This window comes from Mytilus edulis, chromosome 8, assembly GCF_963676685.1.
Source record: "Mytilus edulis chromosome 8, xbMytEdul2.2, whole genome shotgun sequence".
In the NCBI taxonomy this organism is placed as follows: domain Eukaryota; kingdom Metazoa; phylum Mollusca; class Bivalvia; order Mytilida; family Mytilidae; genus Mytilus; species Mytilus edulis.
In genome coordinates, this window is record NC_092351.1 from 68195957 (window position 1) to 68217542 (window position 21586).

At 30.8% G+C, this 21586-nt stretch overlaps 1 protein-coding gene across 3 annotated transcripts in view; it reads right to left on the reverse strand.

The window, feature by feature from the left end:
• LOC139486842 (IgGFc-binding protein-like) overlaps positions 1 to 10706 on the reverse strand; it is a 33045-nt gene extending 22339 nt beyond the window's left edge. For 2 of the 3 annotated variants that reach the window (XM_071271893.1, XM_071271891.1), the window contains exons 1-2: positions 10525 to 10612; positions 5503 to 6788 (exon numbers count right to left, since the gene is read on the reverse strand). In XM_071271893.1, coding sequence (XP_071127994.1) covers positions 5503 to 6788; positions 10525 to 10579 — 1341 coding nt within the window. In that variant the 5' untranslated portion in view covers positions 10580 to 10612. Of the gene's footprint in view, positions 1 to 5502; positions 6789 to 10524; positions 10613 to 10642 lie in introns of those variants that run through there. The other variant, XM_071271892.1, reaches the window with a different exon arrangement.
• Between the last annotated feature and the right edge of the window lie 10880 nt (positions 10707 to 21586).

Sequence of the window (21586 nt, forward strand, 5' to 3'; positions counted from 1 at the left end):
TCGATAAACAATTAATTATCAATAGTTTCTGATACGGTATCACATAAATGGCGTCACTGGTGAGTCTTGTTTAGACGAGGCGCGTTTTTGGCGTATTGAATTTTAAACCTGATGCTTTTTGTTATCTATCAATCATGTGCTTCTTTGTCTAATACGTTCTCCTATTTATTTGTATTGTAGTCCTGTAATAGTATGTTGTCATTTCAATGTTATATTTAACATTGCCATTAAGTGCGAGGTTTGGCATGCCACAAAACCAGATTCAACCCACCATTGTTTCCTTTAAAAATGTCCTGTACCAAGTCAGGCATATGGCCATTGTTATATTATTGTTCGTTTCTCTGTGTGTTATATTTTAACGTTGTGTCGTTTGTTTTCTCTTATTTTTGAGCGTTATTTCACATTGCGATAAGACATGTCACGGTACTTGTCTATCCCAAATTCATGTATTTGGTTTTGATGTTATATTTGTTATTCTCGTGGGATTTTGTCTGATGCTTGGTCCGTTTCTGTGTGTGTTATATATTAGTGTTGTGTCGTTGTTCTCCTCTTATATTTAATGCGTTTCCCTCGGTGTTACCCCGATTTTGTTTTTTGTCCATGGATTTATGAGTTTTTAACAGTGGTATACTACTGTTGCCTTTATTTAAGCTTGATTTTTTTTCGGCGAATATGGAACATTATTAGATGCTGAAAGATTTCATATTATCAAATGGAAATTTAATCGCTGGAAGGTGCCAACAACATACATATACAATTGAGAATGGATATAAGTAAAATGTCAAAGAGACAACAGACACTTGTCGGAGGCCTACAATGGGTCTTCAACGCAGCGAGAAAATCCCGCCCATGGAGGTGGTTCTCAGCAAAACAAAACTGTGTACTAATTAACAAAATTGTGTACTTATTAAAATGGACGTCACAAACCATATAAAAGAACTAAGATTTTAAAAAAATACAAGAGGCTCCTACTTTGGGACAGGCACAAAAATGCGGCGACTATCAGAGGCTCCTGACTTGGGACAGGCACAAAAATGCGACATTGTGACACAAAAGTAAGGTGCTATCGACTTTAGTGACCTCAGCACGAGTTTTTGTTTTATTTAAAGGTTGTTTAGGACTTTTTGTAAAAAATAAACATGCACTAGCACATCATAGAAAAGCAACTGTTTAAAATTTTATAACAAAAAACTCAGTATAGAAGACTGGATTTTCTATAAAGTTTATGTGCCAAAGTCCCCCTTTTTTTTTATTAAATGCAATGAAACAATACATTAGAATGCTTTGCACGAAGTTTCCCCTTGGTTTATATTCAAAATGTCCCATCTGTATTCATTACATTTGTTGTTTTGATACTATTGCAGTTTGAAAATTACGTACTCAACGGGCTACAGAAGGTAACCTTAACTCCAGAGAGTGCTTTTCTAATCAGAGGGTAAAGTTCATCAACTTATACAACAATAAATAATGTTTGCTCTCTTTTGCAAATAAGTTTATTAATTCGTATATTCAAAACATTAACCGTCTTAAGAATTATGTGCCTTTGTGTCGATTCAATGCTAAACATATAGAAATGTTAGAGAAAATCCGCGGACTTTCCCCTTGTACAATTCGATTTGGCAATTCGATGCTTAATAGATAGAGGATTATCGCATGCAGTGCTAGCAATGATTTTCTTAAAACAAGTTTTATAAATTTAGATATTGATTAAAACAACTTTATATTGACCAATTCAAGAGGATGCGCTCAACTTTAGTCGAAGTTTTGGGAAATTTATAGATTTTTATTTAGAACTTTTGGTAAAAAATAAATGCAAGCACATCATAAAAATAAACAAGCGAGTAATCGATGTTTAAAATATTATAATTAAAAATCTCTGTCTATGGATTTTCTACAAAAATATTGGTTTTATTTCCACAAAATCCCGTTTTTTCATTTTTCCAAAAAAAATATTTGGAAAAAGTGTTTGTTTGCGCTTTTCGAAATAAAAGATTTGCGGAAATAATAGTAAGAACAATAGAAATTGGCTTTTACTCAAAGCGGAGTATATTGTAGTCTATTCTTTCTTTTTATTTTTCCCCATTTACTGTTTCAATATTTGCACGAATAGACACAAATTATAATACAGACTTATTTCAAATACAAGAGTTAAAATGTGGCGTCCTTGGGGTTCAATGCAACAAGTATGACAGACCGCTTGCAATTCTGCAAAAGGTTATTATTATTAAATTCATATTTCATATAAATAGATAGTTATGGTATGATTGCCAATGAGACAACTATCCACCACTGTCCAGAGATGGAATGACGAAGATACAAGCAAATAAAGGTCGCGCAATACAACCTTAAACGATGAGAAAACGCATACCGTTTAGTCAACTTTATTTTTCAGATTTAGCCAAAAAATTTTAATCAAAATTAAATAGTAGAAGTAAAAGTTTTTTATATGCTGGATTAATAGTTATGTTTTTACAGAACTGAAATATTTTAGGTTATGTTTTTATATGGTTTTACAGAACGGAAATGTTTTAGAGACATGCTAATTATATAGTAATAATTTAGTTTAATTTCTATAGTCTCTCATAATTCTTTATAGGATGGCACTTGTATTTTAAAATATCCCGCAATCAGCCATCTATTGTACAAATAACAGGTATACAAATAAATTTTTGCTATATTTGTACATGTACAAATAAGGTCTCCTTTTACCCCAATTCCATGTTGAGCATGCATAGGGAAATGGGGATTTTTCTTTTTGTGAACCAGTTCATTTTGGGTGTCCTCATCACGGTCCGCGTTTAAACGATCGATTTCTTTGAAAATTAGAGACAATGATTTACATTTGACAACGAAAGTTTCGAGTGTTTGGTGTAAATTTCGGGATAAAAACAAAATATGTACATTGTCGGAAAATATAAAATTTATTTGTATGAGCTTTAGAAACAGGACGAAAAGCTAGGCTCTGCTGAGCTTTTCTCCTGTTTCGTAGCGAGTATATATATTATATTTACAAAATTGCTGTTTTATTCAATGTTCATATTATAATGATACAAGTGGAGAGACTTTAATCAAATATTGAATCTGAATCAGAATCTTTTAAAGAAATATTGTCATAAAATGCTCTAGGTAATTTCTGTATATGTATGTTTAGTTAAAGCATCATATATCATAATTAAATAAGCATAAACTGGTGATGAATAAATACAGATTTATTACATAACAATTAAATGCTATTTAGTATTTGCAAGGATTTGTAAAGTAAGACTTACTATACAAATCCTTGGTATTTGGATATTTTTCTCTTTGGTATGTGCACTGTCATAACTTTAATATTAAAACAAATATATGCTTTTCCTATAGACCTTTTCTCAAACTTACGAACGACTGCAAAACAGCCAACAGTGCCCGAGTCGATCGAGCAGTGAACAATAATTTTGAAATCCGAATCCCGCAAAGACTAGAAAAAAAATCTGAGCAAAGGACCAAGAGTGTGTCGTACAAAACCAAGATATTAAATCTTTGACGTGTATATAAAAAAATCGTGACTTATATTGCTTGTGACTCTTTGTTATATTTAATGATTTATTTATTTCTTGATAATGTCATCCATATTTACTTACTTACATATGTTTATAAACTATATGTTTCATATCTGTTAATAGTTATCAAAATGAAATATTAATAAATGAATTTATGATAATAGTCGTTTATTGTGCACTTTCGAATTACAATAAAGTATTGATTAAAACAAATAAAAGTATCATAAACTCAAAATAACCTATCAAAAAATACACACACAAAAAGAAAGAAATACAAAGTTTTGTTTTAAATCATTTTCCATAGACCTTTTCTGGATTTACTATCATCATGCAGAAATGCTTAAAATTAAATATTTAAAAGCAAAGAATGTTTAAGAAGCGAAACATGTGAAGACAGTACATGATTAAAAGTATTCCTCACCTCTATTTTTTTGACCATATATTTATTTCATGTAAAAACAACTTTTTTTCTAAAAAAAATTGGTTTTTATTGGGCAAAGAATGTTTAAGAAGCGAAACATGTGAAGACAGTACATGATCAAAAGTATTCGTCACCTCTATTTTTTGGCCATATATTTATTTCATGTAAAAACCACTTTTTTTCTAAAAAAAATCCCAATAGAAAATAAAAAAGCTCCACAACAAAAATATAACCAATTAACGAAATAAACCTGTGAAAATGTGGCACCAAATTGCCTATTATTCAACTAGATATTGCCCCAATGTAGCAATTACCAAACATCTTCATTGTGACCATTTGACGTGACGAATGAAATTGGCATTGCCTTCAAGACCTTCAACAATGACGAGCAAAACCCATATCGTACAGTAAGAATCCGAAATGACAAAGTGTGAAACATTTAAAAAAAAAAATCAACAAAAAAAAACAACCAACGGATTGATTAACGAACAGCAAAATTCATATGTGATAGCTAAATATACATGACATCATTGTAACGTCATAAAAATGGCTAAATGACGTCATGAAAAATGAAAAAATGAAACGAGAATGAAATGGCATTGACAGAACATCATTAAATTATGCTTTTATTGCTTAAATCAATATTTATTTTATGAACCTTAACCATCGGCCATATCGGACCATTGGCAGTTAAAGAACAACTAAATCGGCCCTTTGACAGTTAAAGACAACGTCAATCGGCCCGATCGGTCCATTGGCAGTTAAAGGTAACGTCAATCGGCCCAGATCGGCCCGCTGGCAGTATAAGGGTTAGTCGTCGTGATGATTAATTCGACAGATCAATTGTCAAGTATGCTGATTGCTATTGTTATTAAAAAAACATAAAATTAATTAGAACTTATACAACTTGACTATCAGCTCGGAGCAAGATCTTAAGTAAACATAATTAATATAAATGTTTTTTAACAGTTACTTTAAATCAGTAAGTTTTACGATTTGCTTTATTATTTTATTTTTGATCAAGTAGTGCGTAGACCTACATCTGATTGTGCAACCTACATCGTGCAAGGCTTTAATTTAAACGAAATGCCAACTCAAAAATTGTAAAATGGAAATCAAAGTGGATGTAATTAATATATACTTGATGGTGCGAGTAACAAGCTTAATCATTTCAAATTGAAACACTTCACATTATTTTCTGAGACGTCAAGAAAAAAAGAATTTCAAAGTATCATCGGTTTCAGACATTTTCAATTCGACAATATCAAGATGTTTTTTCAATCTGATGTTATTACAAAGCACCATAGTAGATACTGAGTATTTTATTATTGAAAGTCAAAATTCGCCAGTAATCCTAACATAAAGCCTTATAATGTCAAAGGACAAGCTTCAATTCATCGTATTATAAAAACGTACATTTGTTGGTACGTACTATATATACGGTTAACCGGTTAATCGGTGGAACGATAATCTGATTAACCGGTTAGTCAAAACTGTGCAACTTGACAACACCAATAAATAACGAATCGCTTATATACGTACTGTATTCACAGGTGTAAGCAACAGTCCAACAGGGAACCCATACGACTCAAGATTTGCCTTCCCAAATAGTATTGCTCCGATGACAGACGTAGGATTTGTGTGACTGACAGAGTGGGTGCCGACCGATATTTTGATATATCCAGCAACCAAATTTGTTCCTGGAATAGATACATAATGCTGATTTTGTGGAAGCGGTTTATTATCCAACCGTAGCCCAGCTTTCTGAGTTGAATCAACAATAAACATGAAATAGTTAGTGTAGTCTCCTTTAGAGTATTTTGGTGTGGTGAACGTGTAATCTGCAGCATATTGTTCAATTGGGGGAACTATGATCATGGCTGGATCTGCCAAGTCACCAGTTTTTTGTGTCTTAGAAAACTGGAAAAGAGATATCGGTTTATCAGATACGATGTGAGAATAGAGAGCAGAGTCATACTGTTTTTGTACATACTGGCCAGCTTTTGGAATAGTAAGAGTATCATGGAACGGTTTGCCGTTGATAACGCCAGTAATATTTACATGTGTATTATCTTCACTTGATAAAAACCGGAATATATCTCCAACAGTTCGTTCAGGGATAGGCACGGTTGCATAGTTCTTGCCCCACGAAGATATTGGTAATAGCATTTCAACTAGATGATCACGCGAGTTTCCAGTTGAACCAACTACTGCTTTTTTGTTTCCACTCAGAACTCCTACTGGTTTATCTGATACGACATAAGATCCAGTAAGATCTGGAATAGCATGAATTTCAAGTGTACTGAACCTGTCCAATGTAACATTAATCCATTGATTCCTCTGGTATGTGTGACCTTTTAAAGTTATATTAAGGTTCGGAGTGTTTGGTAGTCGAATTGAGACATGTGTATTATCCTGTATACCAATAACAGCAAATAGGCAGTAGTAGTAAGATGGGGAATACGAAAGTGTATAATACTCTTTACCTAAGACATCTGTAGGCAAAGCGAGATACGCATCATCTGAAAATACCTCTCGGTTGACCCCATAGACAACAATCTCATCGTCAGCTTGGATCAATATAGCTTTTCTGGCCAATTCTGTTTGAACCAGACGATAACTTGTGTCAAAAGCAGCACGATGTACTTGACCGCGAGTAACAGTGAATGTTTGATGAAGCTTGGAATTCGGAGCCCCGGTAATTGTTACATGAACTAGTTTATTTTTAGCCGTAGTAACAAATATCTCTGGTTGAATGTCATTGTTTTCTAGAATTTTGTTGTCCATAAATGCAACCATAAACTCAGTTCCTCTGTTATCCAATGCACCTGTGATAAAATAAAGCAATATTTTAAATTCAGATTTTAATAATGACTATATTCACGGTCAACTAATTTACGAAATATATATTTTCTCACAGCTAGGATTCAAAATCATCTCCCCAATACGCCACTTATTTTTCAATCGTAGAATTGGAAGCCAATGAAGGGATGCCGAGCTGTCAATTTAGCGCTTCAATTTCATTAATTTATCCTTATAGTATCATTACGATCCTTTCGTAGCAGCTCTATTTTAAAAGACAAATGTCTACATCTACTACATGACGCTGTTAATAAGTGACCCATCACAAGGTATTTTAGGATGTATTCAGGACCTTATAAACGCTAGCACAGTGAGTAATCGATGTTTGAAATTTTATAACGAAAATCTCTGTAATTTTCTACAAAAAAGTATCTTTATTTGGCACAAATTTCCCATTTTCTATTTTAAAAATGTAATACAGCTGAATAAAAAATATTGCTATGGACGAAGTTTTCCTTTGTTAAATGTACAAAAGGGCACAATATTTTTGCTACAGAAGGGTTCAAAAACTTTATGCTTAATTCTGAAAAGTCTTTATAAATTCCATGAGAAAATACAATGTTTTTGTTTAAACTTCTGTGAAACCTTTGGTGAATTTTCCAGCAGTTTGAATGTATAAAGAGGTACTGTCTTGCATACAAAAATGAAAGCAATTAAATGTTTTGAGAAGGTCAGCTGTAATCGTAGTATTAATAAACAGATTTCTTCAACAAACCTTGTAATTTGCGCTTGATTATTCAATTTGCAACTAATTTAAAAGAAAATAATGCGCATAACTTTGTTTCATTTTAATGTATCTCTATTTGTTTATTTATTTATTTATAGAAAGACTTCGACAGTCAGAAACTCATTACAAAAAAGTCATGGACGAGAATATTAAACTATATAACGAAAACTTGCGCACTAAGATGAGAAATATGCGATTCAAAAACCCCAGGGAATTTTGGAAAATTTGGAATAAAGTTAAACATAAAAACAATTGTAATATCACCACTGAGTCATTGTTTAATTTTTTTTTAAAGATATAAACAAATTAAGTATGAAGGAGATACTTATGATATTAACAATGATGTTAGCCACGAATCTTCACATTCTATGTTAAATGAAAGTATTACAGCTGAAGAAATATTAAAAGCTATAAAACATATAAAAAATAACAAATCGTCGGGTGACGATATGATTATAAATGAAAACATTTCCTCGTCTATTGATTGTATGATTGATATTTATGTGTCACCTCACCTATCCTCTTCATGCCGGTCGGCATTTAAGGCCCTGATATTTATGTGTATATATTTAATATTATTTTTGATTCGGGTATTTTACCCGAGGCATGGATTATAGGTAATGTCATACCAGTCTTTTTAAGAACAAAGGTAGCTCTGCCGAACCACATACTTACCTTCCTATCACTCTTTTGTCATGTCTTGGTAAGATTTTTACTTCTATTTTATTAAGACTAGATTATATGATTATCTTGATGAGTACTCTATTTTACTAGAAAATCAAGCCGGTTTCAGACATGGATATTCAACTACTCAGTGATAATTTATTTTCAGTATATGCACACATTGGTATTCAAGGTAAACTTTTAACTGTAATTAAATCTATGTATACTAATGTGTCTACTTGTGTATGTGTTGATGGTTTTAATTCTGAATACTTTACCAATGAATTGGGCTTGATGCAGGGAGAGGTGTTATCGCCCATACTTTTTTCATTATATGTTAACGATTGTGAAATGGCTTTCATTAATAATAATGCCATACTATATGAGATGAAAGAATTGAATGTATGCTGATGATATGTTTATTTTCTCAGAATCTGTTTTTGGGTTACAAAAAATGCTTGATACATTATATGAGTATACATCAAAATGGTCATTAGTGTTAATATTGATAAAACTAAAATTGTTGTATTTAGGAAAGGTGGAAAAGTTCATGTTGATGAGAAATGGTATTATAATAATAAGGAAATTGAAGTTGTTGATAATTTTACTTACCTTGGTGTACTTTTAAATTTTAATGGCAAATATAATATGTTACAACAGAAATTGTCAGAACGAGGTAGAAAAGCAATGTTTGCTTTAAGAAGAAATGTGAAAAGTATGTGTTTAAACTATGTCACTTTGTTACCACTGTTTGATACTTATATAAATTCTTTATTGAATTATGCAAGCGAAATATGGGGTGCACATAAAGCCCCCTACATGAACTATTGTAAAAATATACTTGGTGTTAAGTTGTCTACTAACAATGTTATGATATATCAAGAACTAGGTAGATTACCTCTTATTTTCGCAAGAAAATGTAAGATTTTCAAATATTGGTTTAAATTGCTAAATACTTCAAACTGTATATTGAAAAATTGTTATAACTACTTATATTGTGAATTAGAGAGATGTCCAAATAATAAGTGTAACTGGTTGTATTTTATAAAGAACAAACTTTTTCTTATTGGTTTAGGTGATGTATGGTATTGCCAAAACCTTATTTGTGACTTGCCTGATGTATATTTTGCTGTCATAAAGCAACGTTTGTACGATTGTCTAAAACAAGAACTTGATGCTCAGTTGCATATGTCTTCAAAATGTTCTAATTATAAATATATGTTAGATAATTTGTGTCTGCAATTTTATTTATGCAAACCAATTCCAAATGTTTACAAAAAATGTATAACAAAAATAAGATTAAGTAGCCACAACTTAGCTATAGAAAATGGAAGATTTTATGGTATAACAAGAAATAATAGAATATGTACTTTTTGTAAAAATGATATAGAGGATGAGTTTCATTTCATCCTCAAATGTCCACGTTTTCACGGTTTTAGAACAATTTGTATTAAGCCATTTTATTGGAAAAAACCGTCGATGTACAAATTTATTAAACTGATGAGTACTAATAATGTAAAAGAATTGTGTAATTTAGGTAAATTTATATTTAGATCTTTTAAGCTTAGATCCGAAATGTTAAAATAATGTTTGTTTATCATTACAACACCTTCTGGTGTCACATAGTCGGTGTTTATGTATGTATTATATGTATTATTGATGTTGATATAATTGTATATCTATAGTTTATATAGACTTTGATAATAAAGATACAATATTCGAGTTACTAAGATCAAGGAAGAAGAAACTTAACTGTGCCTTTGTCGACTTTGAAAAAAGGCCTTTGATTTTATACAAAGAATTTTTTTATTATTTAAACTGTTAGAGAATAATATAAATGGCAAATTTTTCCGTATTATACAAAATATGTACGAAAATGTAAAATCACGCATTATATTTAATGCCGAGAAATCAGAGTTATTTACAGCATTTTTTTGAAGGCAAAGATGTCCTTGGTGTAAATTCTATTAGTGATGACCTCGAACACGAGTTAACAGTATTTTTAAAAATATTTATGTTATTATGTGCGGATGACACTGTGATGTTTTCCGAGAGTAGTGAAGATTTACAAAACATGTTAAATAAATTTGATGATTATTGTGAAAAATGGCAACTTAAGGTGGGAATAGAGGGAATGAACCATATTACCAATAATTGATAAGTTCCAGGTCGATGGGTTCAAACAGAAAGATTTTGAAAGCAGAGAAAACTGTGTACCTTCGTTATAATCGGATGACAATACCAATACTAAAATAAGTCGCGAACCCGCGATATCACGGGTATGTTCTAGTATTTTGTTTAACCATGCTTACCTAATGCAAGCTGAAAAATTAAAAATAAAACGTGGAGAATCAGTTGTATCCTCATGATTGATTCTAAAGTAGAAGGCTTTTGGTTATCTTGTCGTGTCATGTAACTTGTACTACTTACCGAGATAAAACAGTGGACACTGTCATTGAACTTGTGACATATTTCTATAAATCTGACCTTAAGGTAGGTCTGGAGGTTATTTATGCCTAAATGTAGAATGATTGTTGTAGCATGTGAGAGGTCCTCACCACAAAATTGATGAACGACTTTAAGTGTTACTAATATTATGTTCCTTTCTATAAGTGTTTCTTAATAGTCTTTAAATGTTAATGTCTTTATTCTACATATTGAATTGTGTAGCATTAACACATCTGTGATCTATTTATCTGTATGTTAGCGGCAATAAATGAAATAAGGCATTAAGCTTATTTCCTGAAATCTGATGATGATTATTCAGCCTATTTCCAAACATCATTTCAGGCAATCATGCAGTGATTTTTTTTTTGCTTATCTTCCAAAAACATTTACATTCGTTGAAATAATATCTTTAAATTATATTTCAAAGTAATATAACTTTTTTTTTTAAAGGGGCACTAGCTTTCAAATTCATGTTCACCGATTTTAATCAAGTTCTCATATTTGATTTATAACAATGTAAAACATTTATCCAAACTATTAAAAATCTAAAATAAACAATAAACAGGACACGGGCATGAAAATACGTAGCTTCGTTTCGTGTGTATTTTAGTATGTGCGTGTACATATCTATAATACTAAAATTACGAGGTCCAATTTGTCAGCGGTCATCACGTAAAAACGACGAATCAAAGAATTCAACTTTATATACAACTAATATAGCACAAAGGTGTAGATTAAAAATTACACCACTCCAGGCCCTTTTGTTTTCCACGTAATTAATATCGCCAATAATTAGGAAGTTCCGTGTCGAGTCCGATATCGATACCAATAGTATAATCACCTGTTACCTATTACCTTATCTGTACGTTCCGCATCTGACAGGCGCACCACCAAACGATGTATTCAGGATTATAATATGCTATATAAACGGGTCATAATCACAGGGTTGACACTACTAAATTGTCAAATTGTTACCTATTGTAGTATTTTAATCCGTAAGATTTTTTTGAGATGACTAAAAATAAGTTTCAATTTGTTAGAGGGCATGACGTAAAACAGCGAATCAAAGAATTCAACTTTATTTATAACTAATATAGGACAATGCTGTTGATTAAAAAATACTCTATTCTAGGACCTTTTGTTTTCCAAATATTTAATATTACCAATAATTGATAAGTTCCAGTTCGACGGGTTCAAACAGAAAGATTTGAAAGCAGAGAAAATTGTGTATCTTTAATCGGCATGACTTTATCAGATGACAGTACTTGTATACTAAGATAAGGCTTGCGCATAGTTAAATACTTTAATTCAGTCACGGACCCGCGATATCACGGGTGTGTTCTAGTATAGATATAAATAGATTAAGCAAACTCGTGCTGTTGGATTGTTCTAGCTAGGTCTATTTAATTTCATACTATAGATGAAAAATAAATGTTTATCATCGTTTTCAGAAGCCTGTATAAGAATTTTGGATCGATCAGTCAATCAAATGATTTACCTTTGTTTCACTTTCAATGTTGACATTCTTTTCCCTTAAATAACTTTACACATAAAATTCACGTGTTATCCATCTCAAAAGCTCAGGGTTAAATTGAAGTTCACATGAATACTTGGAAGTGAGGCCCCTCATGGGGGGGTCCTAGTAATCACATAATCACCATTTGTTTGCCAATATAATCACATAATCATTAAATATTTGCTTATCTTTAGTAATCAAATAATCATAAACTAAAAATACAGTCCTAGGTAATCAAATAATCATGAAATATTTGGCTTAATAATCAAATAATCATTAAAAAAAACGGCCAAGTAATCACATAATCAAAAACCCCATGAGGGCCCTCGGAAGTGAATAATTCATAATCTAATGTTTTTTAGCTTATTTTGACAAAATTGAACCATACTGGCTGCTAAAAGCGATTTATTATTTCACTAATAGAAAAAGAGGACTTTGTGGCAAATAAATCAAGATTTTTATAGAAAATCCACAGCCTTTATCCTTGTATTCTCATATTTGGCAATTTGATGACTGATAGATATAGGATTATTGCATGCAGTGCTAGCATTGATTTCCTTAAAACAAGTTTATAAATGTAGTTATTGGTTAAGACAAGTATAAATATGGCCAAAATCAAGTACACCTTTTAGGGTGCGCTCGACTTAAGTGACTCAGCACGAGGTGTTTTGGAATTTACAGGTTACTTAGAACTTTTTGTAAAAAATAAACACTAGCACATCATAGAAAATCAAGTGAGTAATTTATGTTTCAAATTTTATAACAAAAATCTCTGTATTAAAGGCTGTGGATTTTCTATAAAAATCTTGATTTATTAGCCACAAAGTCCTCTTTTTTTATCAAATGCAATGGAACAGTAAAAAATAATGCTTTGCATCAAGTTTCCCCTTGGAACATGTACTAAATGGCCTATCTCTATTATTTATTATATCTTTAGTTTTGATACAATTGAGGTTTGAAAAATTCGTACAAAAATGGCTACAGAAGGGTACATAAACCTTAAAATAAAAGTTAACAGTCGGAAACCCGGTTGAAATAGAACAAAAGAATCGAAGCTCTTTGTTAGAGAAGGTGATGAATGCTTACTGTAATGTTTACTATAGTGACAAAAATTTTAAAAGTTAGAAATAGAAACAAACAAAATTACAATTTTCTTCTCAATTACGAAGTGTTTTATTTTAAAAACACCATTTGCATAAGTTTCAATTTATTTAGTACATAGACATGGGTATCTTTCAAGTTGGATGTAGAAAATGCATAACCTCCGATTAAAAAAAAACTACCACGGACGGAAAACATATCAATCTATTAGTTCAGTAATTTTCGTGTCTGCCTTTCCATTATGTGACTCAAGAAAAAAATTCCAAAAAATGGATAACAATTGTATCGAAAAGAGAAAATCGAGTGCACCTTTTTATGTTAGGGCGTGTTTGAGTTGAATATTTTGTCTTCATATCGTACAAAGCAAGAATAATTCACACATCGTCTCGCTTCAGATTCTATCATTTTTTTTATATATCAAAGCTACAGGTTGACTTTATAACATAAAAAAAACACAGCACTAAAAGATGAAATATATGGGTCAAGTGAAATACCTATCTAATGAATCACAAAAACAGAGTAGGTGTGTTCGAATATCTATTTTTTTACTGAAAGTACTTGACGACAGTCTTTCAAGTTGGATGATGAAAATGCATATCTTCGAAAAATTATAATTTTTGGTGTGTGAAAACTAGGGTTTGTAGTCTTCAACCACTCAAAAAATCTAGTCTGCCCTTCCACGAAATATTTAACTAGATTTTTTTTTAATGTTTATGAATTTTCGAAAATTCCACCTGACAACCGATCAGACAATAGTTTTAAGTTGAATCAATGCAGACAAGATCTTTAACTGATGCTCATTAGCTTAGTTGATACATTTGTCTTTTAAAATTACATTGCTCATAATCATAATCACAGGGTTGACACTACTAAATTCAATCATTGTCAAATTGTTCCCTATTGTAGTATTTTAATCAGTAAGACTTTCTAAGATGACAATACGAATACTGCTGAAAAATCTGGACTTAAAATAAGGCGTATACGTAGTTTTCAATTTGTTAGCGGGCATGATGTAAAACAGCGAATCAAAGAATTAAACTTTATTTATAACTAATATAGGACAATTCTGTTGATTAAAAAATACTACATTCCAGGGTGTGGTCACGTTTCTCCAACATTTGGTAATTAGACTAAAACAACATTAGGGATTATGGGGTCCTCTTAAGGACTCGATCTTGATATCTACCTGTAATTCACCTGTTCTTGACCAAAATATTGTTAAAAAGGTATATATTTTTTTAAGATATATATAGTTTTTAATAGTCTCCCAAAATTGTAAAAGTCCATATAGTCTAACACAGTGATGTAATTTTTTATTTTATATAAAAAAAGATGTGCATGGTATGATAGACAATGAGACAACTTTCTACAAGAGACAAAATGAAACAGAACTTAACAATTATACATAAAAAAGAAGATGTGGTATGATTGCCAATGAGACAACTATTCACAAGAGACCAAATGACACAGACATTAACAAATATAGATCACCGTACAACCTTCAACAATGAGCAAAGTAATACCGCATAGTCATCTTTAAAAGGACCCGAGAAAACAAATGTTTAACAATTCAAACGAGAAAACTAACGGCCTAATTTATGTACAATATAATGAACGAAAAACAAATATATATTACACAGCAACGACAACCACCGAATTACAGGCTCCAACACTGCCCCTTATCTTGAGACATTGGTGCAACAGAACAATAAAAGAACTGAACAAAAACATACATAAACAAGCAACAAATAATATAAGACTAAATTATCAATCACTACACATCCAGTATTCGTTACCGTACGGCCGGAAGCAATTTTTTGCTTTTTTTTATAATTTTGTTCTCTATTTTTCATAATAATGTATAATAGATTACAATGTTGCGATCTTGAATTAAAATTTTTTAATTAACATTTTATATTTTGAGAGCTATTAAGAATTTATATATCTTGAGTCATTAATCTTATATAAAAGTACAAAACGCAGCTTATTATCACCGATACAGTAACTTTATTCTAAATTCTAAGTCAACTTGCATTAATTGTCCAAAACTCAAGTAACAAATCGAACATACTAGTAGTTCACAATATTCACCAAGCCAGTTCCCACAGTTAAACACTATATAGATCATGACGCGAAGTGATGTACCCAATTTGTATCAGCTCTGTTTTCGTGGAAAAAGTGGACAAATATACGACTGACTATTTCATCTGCTAAGACAGCATACCATGAAAACTGGGTTCAGCTCTACTGATATACAGACAGAACGACTAGGTAGATATATGGTTCTTCGCACTAGAAGACAATCGCTTTTGGTGACTTTTTACATAAATAAAACTTGGCTTTTTTAAATCGGTTTAGATTTTAACATCTACATGTAACACAAATACAAAAATATATCAAGTAATAGAATACATTACTAAAATGAGGTACGTACAGTCAGTGAACATTTCGATTTTTCATGTTACTTTAAATAAAAAAAAATCTTTTAAAAAAAATAATTTCTAGATTATTTCTTCATAATTTTTTACGAAATTTTCAGTTTGATTAGAATTTCCCTTGTTTATTTAAGGATTTTTTTGTTGAATAACCTTTTTAATTTTATAAATCAAATACGGCGGATGAAAATAATAATGTAATCGTTTCTGGTTATACTCGACCAAAAATATATGGTTTGTTAATGTTTTGATATAAATATTTGTAACAATATCCCTTTTTACAATATTTTAGTTAAGACCTGATATAGTTGAATTACAGGTAATTATCACGATGCCAGTCCTTATGAGGGTGTCTTCCTCCTATTCCCACTTTTTAAAAATACTATTCCTTCTATTCCCACTTGCAAATAACAATAGATGTTTTGATAAATAATTTGTTTTTATAACAATCAGGGTTAATTAGAATTTCACCTAAGATTTACCTGTATTTTTTTTTAAAGCATAACATATTTGGTACACTGTTTAGGCATAATACCTTGTTAATTTGTAATATGTTTCTTTTTTCATCAAATAAATACTTAAAAATTGAGAAAAATTTTGATAAATAGTCTAGATGGGAGTTAGATTTATTTTAAAATTTTTGAATTTGTACTTAAAAATAAAGAAAAAATATGATAAATAGATTGGAGTCAGATTTATTTTTAAATTTTTGAATTTGTAACTTTAAAAGATTGTCTGCTTTTCTAATAAATCATGATATAAATAATATTATAACCAAGTATAATCTTATATATATATATATCTTTATTCTCACAAACCAAATTACAGAAAGGTATAGAGATAATTACACATATTTCAATACAATTACATGAATAAATAATGTACGAAAGTAGATAGAAGCATTCACATTTGTTCACCCAGAAAAGTTCAATTTGTTATTGATCTCCTTAATAAGTTTACAAAATTTGTTCAGTTCTGTACATTTTTGGGAATTCAATAAGTCATAAAACTTCAATGTGTTTGTTCTATTTCTATTTTAAAATGCAATACATTGTTTTTACTTTTTTCTACAATTATCGAAAGCTGAACAATTAAAAATGTAATGGTATTCATCAACAATGGCATCTGAATTACACAATACACATTTTCTGTTTCTCTTTTTATTTTTTGCCATCTTCCAGTTTCTATTGGAGATTTCATGTTCAAAGTTCAAAATCTAAGAAATAAGGATATCTGCCGGTCATCCAAAATAAATATTTCTCAAACTCCAAAGTAACTTTAAATAAACGATAATTTAATGCTTTTGGTGATTCCTGTTGGCTTAAGATGTGAAATAAAAGTATACTTTAAAATATAATTACTTGGACCAATAATCATAGATATAAAATAATGGGTGAAAACTTAACTTTACTTCACTTTTTATTTTGTTTAAAAAAAAAACAGAGTTCATACAGATACAAAAATAACTTATTACCTGTTCTAATAAATAAAACACTGGTCAATTAACAGTTGATTAAAAAATGTTTGTACAGTATAATCCTTTGTTTGCACAAGTTTTCCTTCTATTCCCACATGAAATTTTACCTTTTCTTACCAGATTTATAAAAAGTGGGAATAGAGGGAATGAACCATATTACCAATAATTGATAAGTTCCAGGTCGATGGGTTCAAACAGAAAGATTTTGAAAGCAGAGAAAACTGTGTACCTTCGTTATAATCGGATGACAATACCAATACTAAAATAAGTCGCGAACCCGCGATATCACGGGTATGTTCTAGTATTTTGTTTAACCATGCTTACCTAATGCAAGCTGAAAAATTAAAAATAAAACGTGGAGAATCAGTTGTATCCTCATGATTGATTCTAAAGTAGAAGGCTTTTGGTTATCTTGTCGTGTCATGTAACTTGTACTACTTACCGAGATAAAACAGTGGACACTGTCATTGAACTTGTGACATATTTCTATAAATCTGACCTTAAGGTAGGTCTGGAGGTTATTTATGCCTAAATGTAGAATGATTGTTGTAGCATGTGAGAGGTCCTCACCACAAAATTGATGAACGACTTTAAGTGTTACTAATATTATGTTCCTTTCTATAAGTGTTTCTTAATAGTCTTTAAATGTTAATGTCTTTATTCTACATATTGAATTGTGTAGCATTAACACATCTGTGATCTATTTATCTGTATGTTAGCGGCAATAAATGAAATAAGGCATTAAGCTTATTTCCTGAAATCTGATGATGATTATTCAGCCTATTTCCAAACATCATTTCAGGCAATCATGCAGTGATTTTTTTTTTGCTTATCTTCCAAAAACATTTACATTCGTTGAAATAATATCTTTAAATTATATTTCAAAGTAATATAACTTTTTTTTTTAAAGGGGCACTAGCTTTCAAATTCATGTTCACCGATTTTAATCAAGTTCTCATATTTGATTTATAACAATGTAAAACATTTATCCAAACTATTAAAAATCTAAAATAAACAATAAACAGGACACGGGCATGAAAATACGTAGCTTCGTTTCGTGTGTATTTTAGTATGTGCGTGTACATATCTATAATACTAAAATTACGAGGTCCAATTTGTCAGCGGTCATCACGTAAAAACGACGAATCAAAGAATTCAACTTTATATACAACTAATATAGCACAAAGGTGTAGATTAAAAATTACACCACTCCAGGCCCTTTTGTTTTCCACGTAATTAATATCGCCAATAATTAGGAAGTTCCGTGTCGAGTCCGATATCGATACCAATAGTATAATCACCTGTTACCTATTACCTTATCTGTACGTTCCGCATCTGACAGGCGCACCACCAAATGATGTATTCAGGATTATAATATGCTATATAAACGGGTCATAATCACAGGGTTGACACTACTAAATTGTCAAATTGTTACCTATTGTAGTATTTTAATCCGTAAGATTTTTTTGAGATGACTAAAAATAAGTTTCAATTTGTTAGAGGGCATGACGTAAAACAGCGAATCAAAGAATTCAACTTTATTTATAACTAATATAGGACAATGCTGTTGATTAAAAAATACTCTATTCTAGGACCTTTTGTTTTCCAAATATTTAATATTACCAATAATTGATAAGTTCCAGTTCGACGGGTTCAAACAGAAAGATTTGAAAGCAGAGAAAATTGTGTATCTTTAATCGGCATGACTTTATCAGATGACAGTACTTGTATACTAAGATAAGGCTTGCGCATAGTTAAATACTTTAATTCAGTCACGGACCCGCGATATCACGGGTGTGTTCTAGTATAGATATAAATAGATTAAGCAAACTCGTGCTGTTGGATTGTTCTAGCTAGGTCTATTTAATTTCATACTATAGATGAAAAATAAATGTTTATCATCGTTTTCAGAAGCCTGTATAAGAATTTTGGATCGATCAGTCAATCAAATGATTTACCTTTGTTTCACTTTCAATGTTGACATTCTTTTCCCTTAAATAACTTTACACATAAAATTCACGTGTTATCCATCTCAAAAGCTCAGGGTTAAATTGAAGTTCACATGAATACTTGGAAGTGAGGCCCCTCATGGGGGGGTCCTAGTAATCACATAATCACCATTTGTTTGCCAATATAATCACATAATCATTAAATATTTGCTTATCTTTAGTAATCAAATAATCATAAACTAAAAATACAGTCCTAGGTAATCAAATAATCATGAAATATTTGGCTTAATAATCAAATAATCATTAAAAAAAACGGCCAAGTAATCACATAATCAAAAACCCCATGAGGGCCCTCGGAAGTGAATAATTCATAATCTAATGTTTTTTAGCTTATTTTGACAAAATTGAACCATACTGGCTGCTAAAAGCGATTTATTATTTCACTAATAGAAAAAGAGGACTTTGTGGCAAATAAATCAAGATTTTTATAGAAAATCCACAGCCTTTATCCTTGTATTCTCATATTTGGCAATTTGATGACTGATAGATATAGGATTATTGCATGCAGTGCTAGCATTGATTTCCTTAAAACAAGTTTATAAATGTAGTTATTGGTTAAGACAAGTATAAATATGGCCAAAATCAAGTACACCTTTTAGGGTGCGCTCGACTTAAGTGACTCAGCACGAGGTGTTTTGGAATTTACAGGTTACTTAGAACTTTTTGTAAAAAATAAACACTAGCACATCATAGAAAATCAAGTGAGTAATTTATGTTTCAAATTTTATAACAAAAATCTCTGTATTAAAGGCTGTGGATTTTCTATAAAAATCTTGATTTATTAGCCACAAAGTCCTCTTTTTTTATCAAATGCAATGGAACAGTAAAAAATAATGCTTTGCATCAAGTTTCCCCTTGGAACATGTACTAAATGGCCTATCTCTATTATTTATTATATCTTTAGTTTTGATACAATTGAGGTTTGAAAAATTCGTACAAAAATGGCTACAGAAGGGTACATAAACCTTAAAATAAAAGTTAACAGTCGGAAACCCGGTTGAAATAGAACAAAAGAATCGAAGCTCTTTGTTAGAGAAGGTGATGAATGCTTACTGTAATGTTTACTATAGTGACAAAAATTTTAAAAGTTAGAAATAGAAACAAACAAAATTACAATTTTCTTCTCAATTACGAAGTGTTTTATTTTAAAAACACCATTTGCATAAGTTTCAATTTATTTAGTACATAGACATGGGTATCTTTCAAGTTGGATGTAGAAAATGCATAACCTCCGATTAAAAAAAAACTACCACGGACGGAAAACATATCAATCTATTAGTTCAGTAATTTTCGTGTCTGCCTTTCCATTATGTGACTCAAGAAAAAAATTCCAAAAAATGGATAACAATTGTATCGAAAAGAGAAAATCGAGTGCACCTTTTTATGTTAGGGCGTGTTTGAGTTGAATATTTTGTCTTCATATCGTACAAAGCAAGAATAATTCACACATCGTCTCGCTTCAGATTCTATCATTTTTTTTATATATCAAAGCTACAGGTTGACTTTATAACATAAAAAAAACACAGCACTAAAAGATGAAATATATGGGTCAAGTGAAATACCTATCTAATGAATCACAAAAACAGAGTAGGTGTGTTCGAATATCTATTTTTTTACTGAAAGTACTTGACGACAGTCTTTCAAGTTGGATGATGAAAATGCATATCTTCGAAAAATTATAATTTTTGGTGTGTGAAAACTAGGGTTTGTAGTCTTCAACCACTCAAAAAATCTAGTCTGCCCTTCCACGAAATATTTAACTAGATTTTTTTTTAATGTTTATGAATTTTCGAAAATTCCACCTGACAACCGATCAGACAATAGTTTTAAGTTGAATCAATGCAGACAAGATCTTTAACTGATGCTCATTAGCTTAGTTGATACATTTGTCTTTTAAAATTACATTGCTCATAATCATAATCACAGGGTTGACACTACTAAATTCAATCATTGTCAAATTGTTCCCTATTGTAGTATTTTAATCAGTAAGACTTTCTAAGATGACAATACGAATACTGCTGAAAAATCTGGACTTAAAATAAGGCGTATACGTAGTTTTCAATTTGTTAGCGGGCATGATGTAAAACAGCGAATCAAAGAATTAAACTTTATTTATAACTAATATAGGACAATTCTGTTGATTAAAAAATACTACATTCCAGGGTGTGGTCACGTTTCTCCAACATTTGGTAATTAGACTAAAACAACATTAGGGATTATGGGGTCCTCTTAAGGACTCGATCTTGATATCTACCTGTAATTCACCTGTTCTTGACCAAAATATTGTTAAAAAGGTATATATTTTTTTAAGATATATATAGTTTTTAATAGTCTCCCAAAATTGTAAAAGTCCATATAGTCTAACACAGTGATGTAATTTTTTATTTT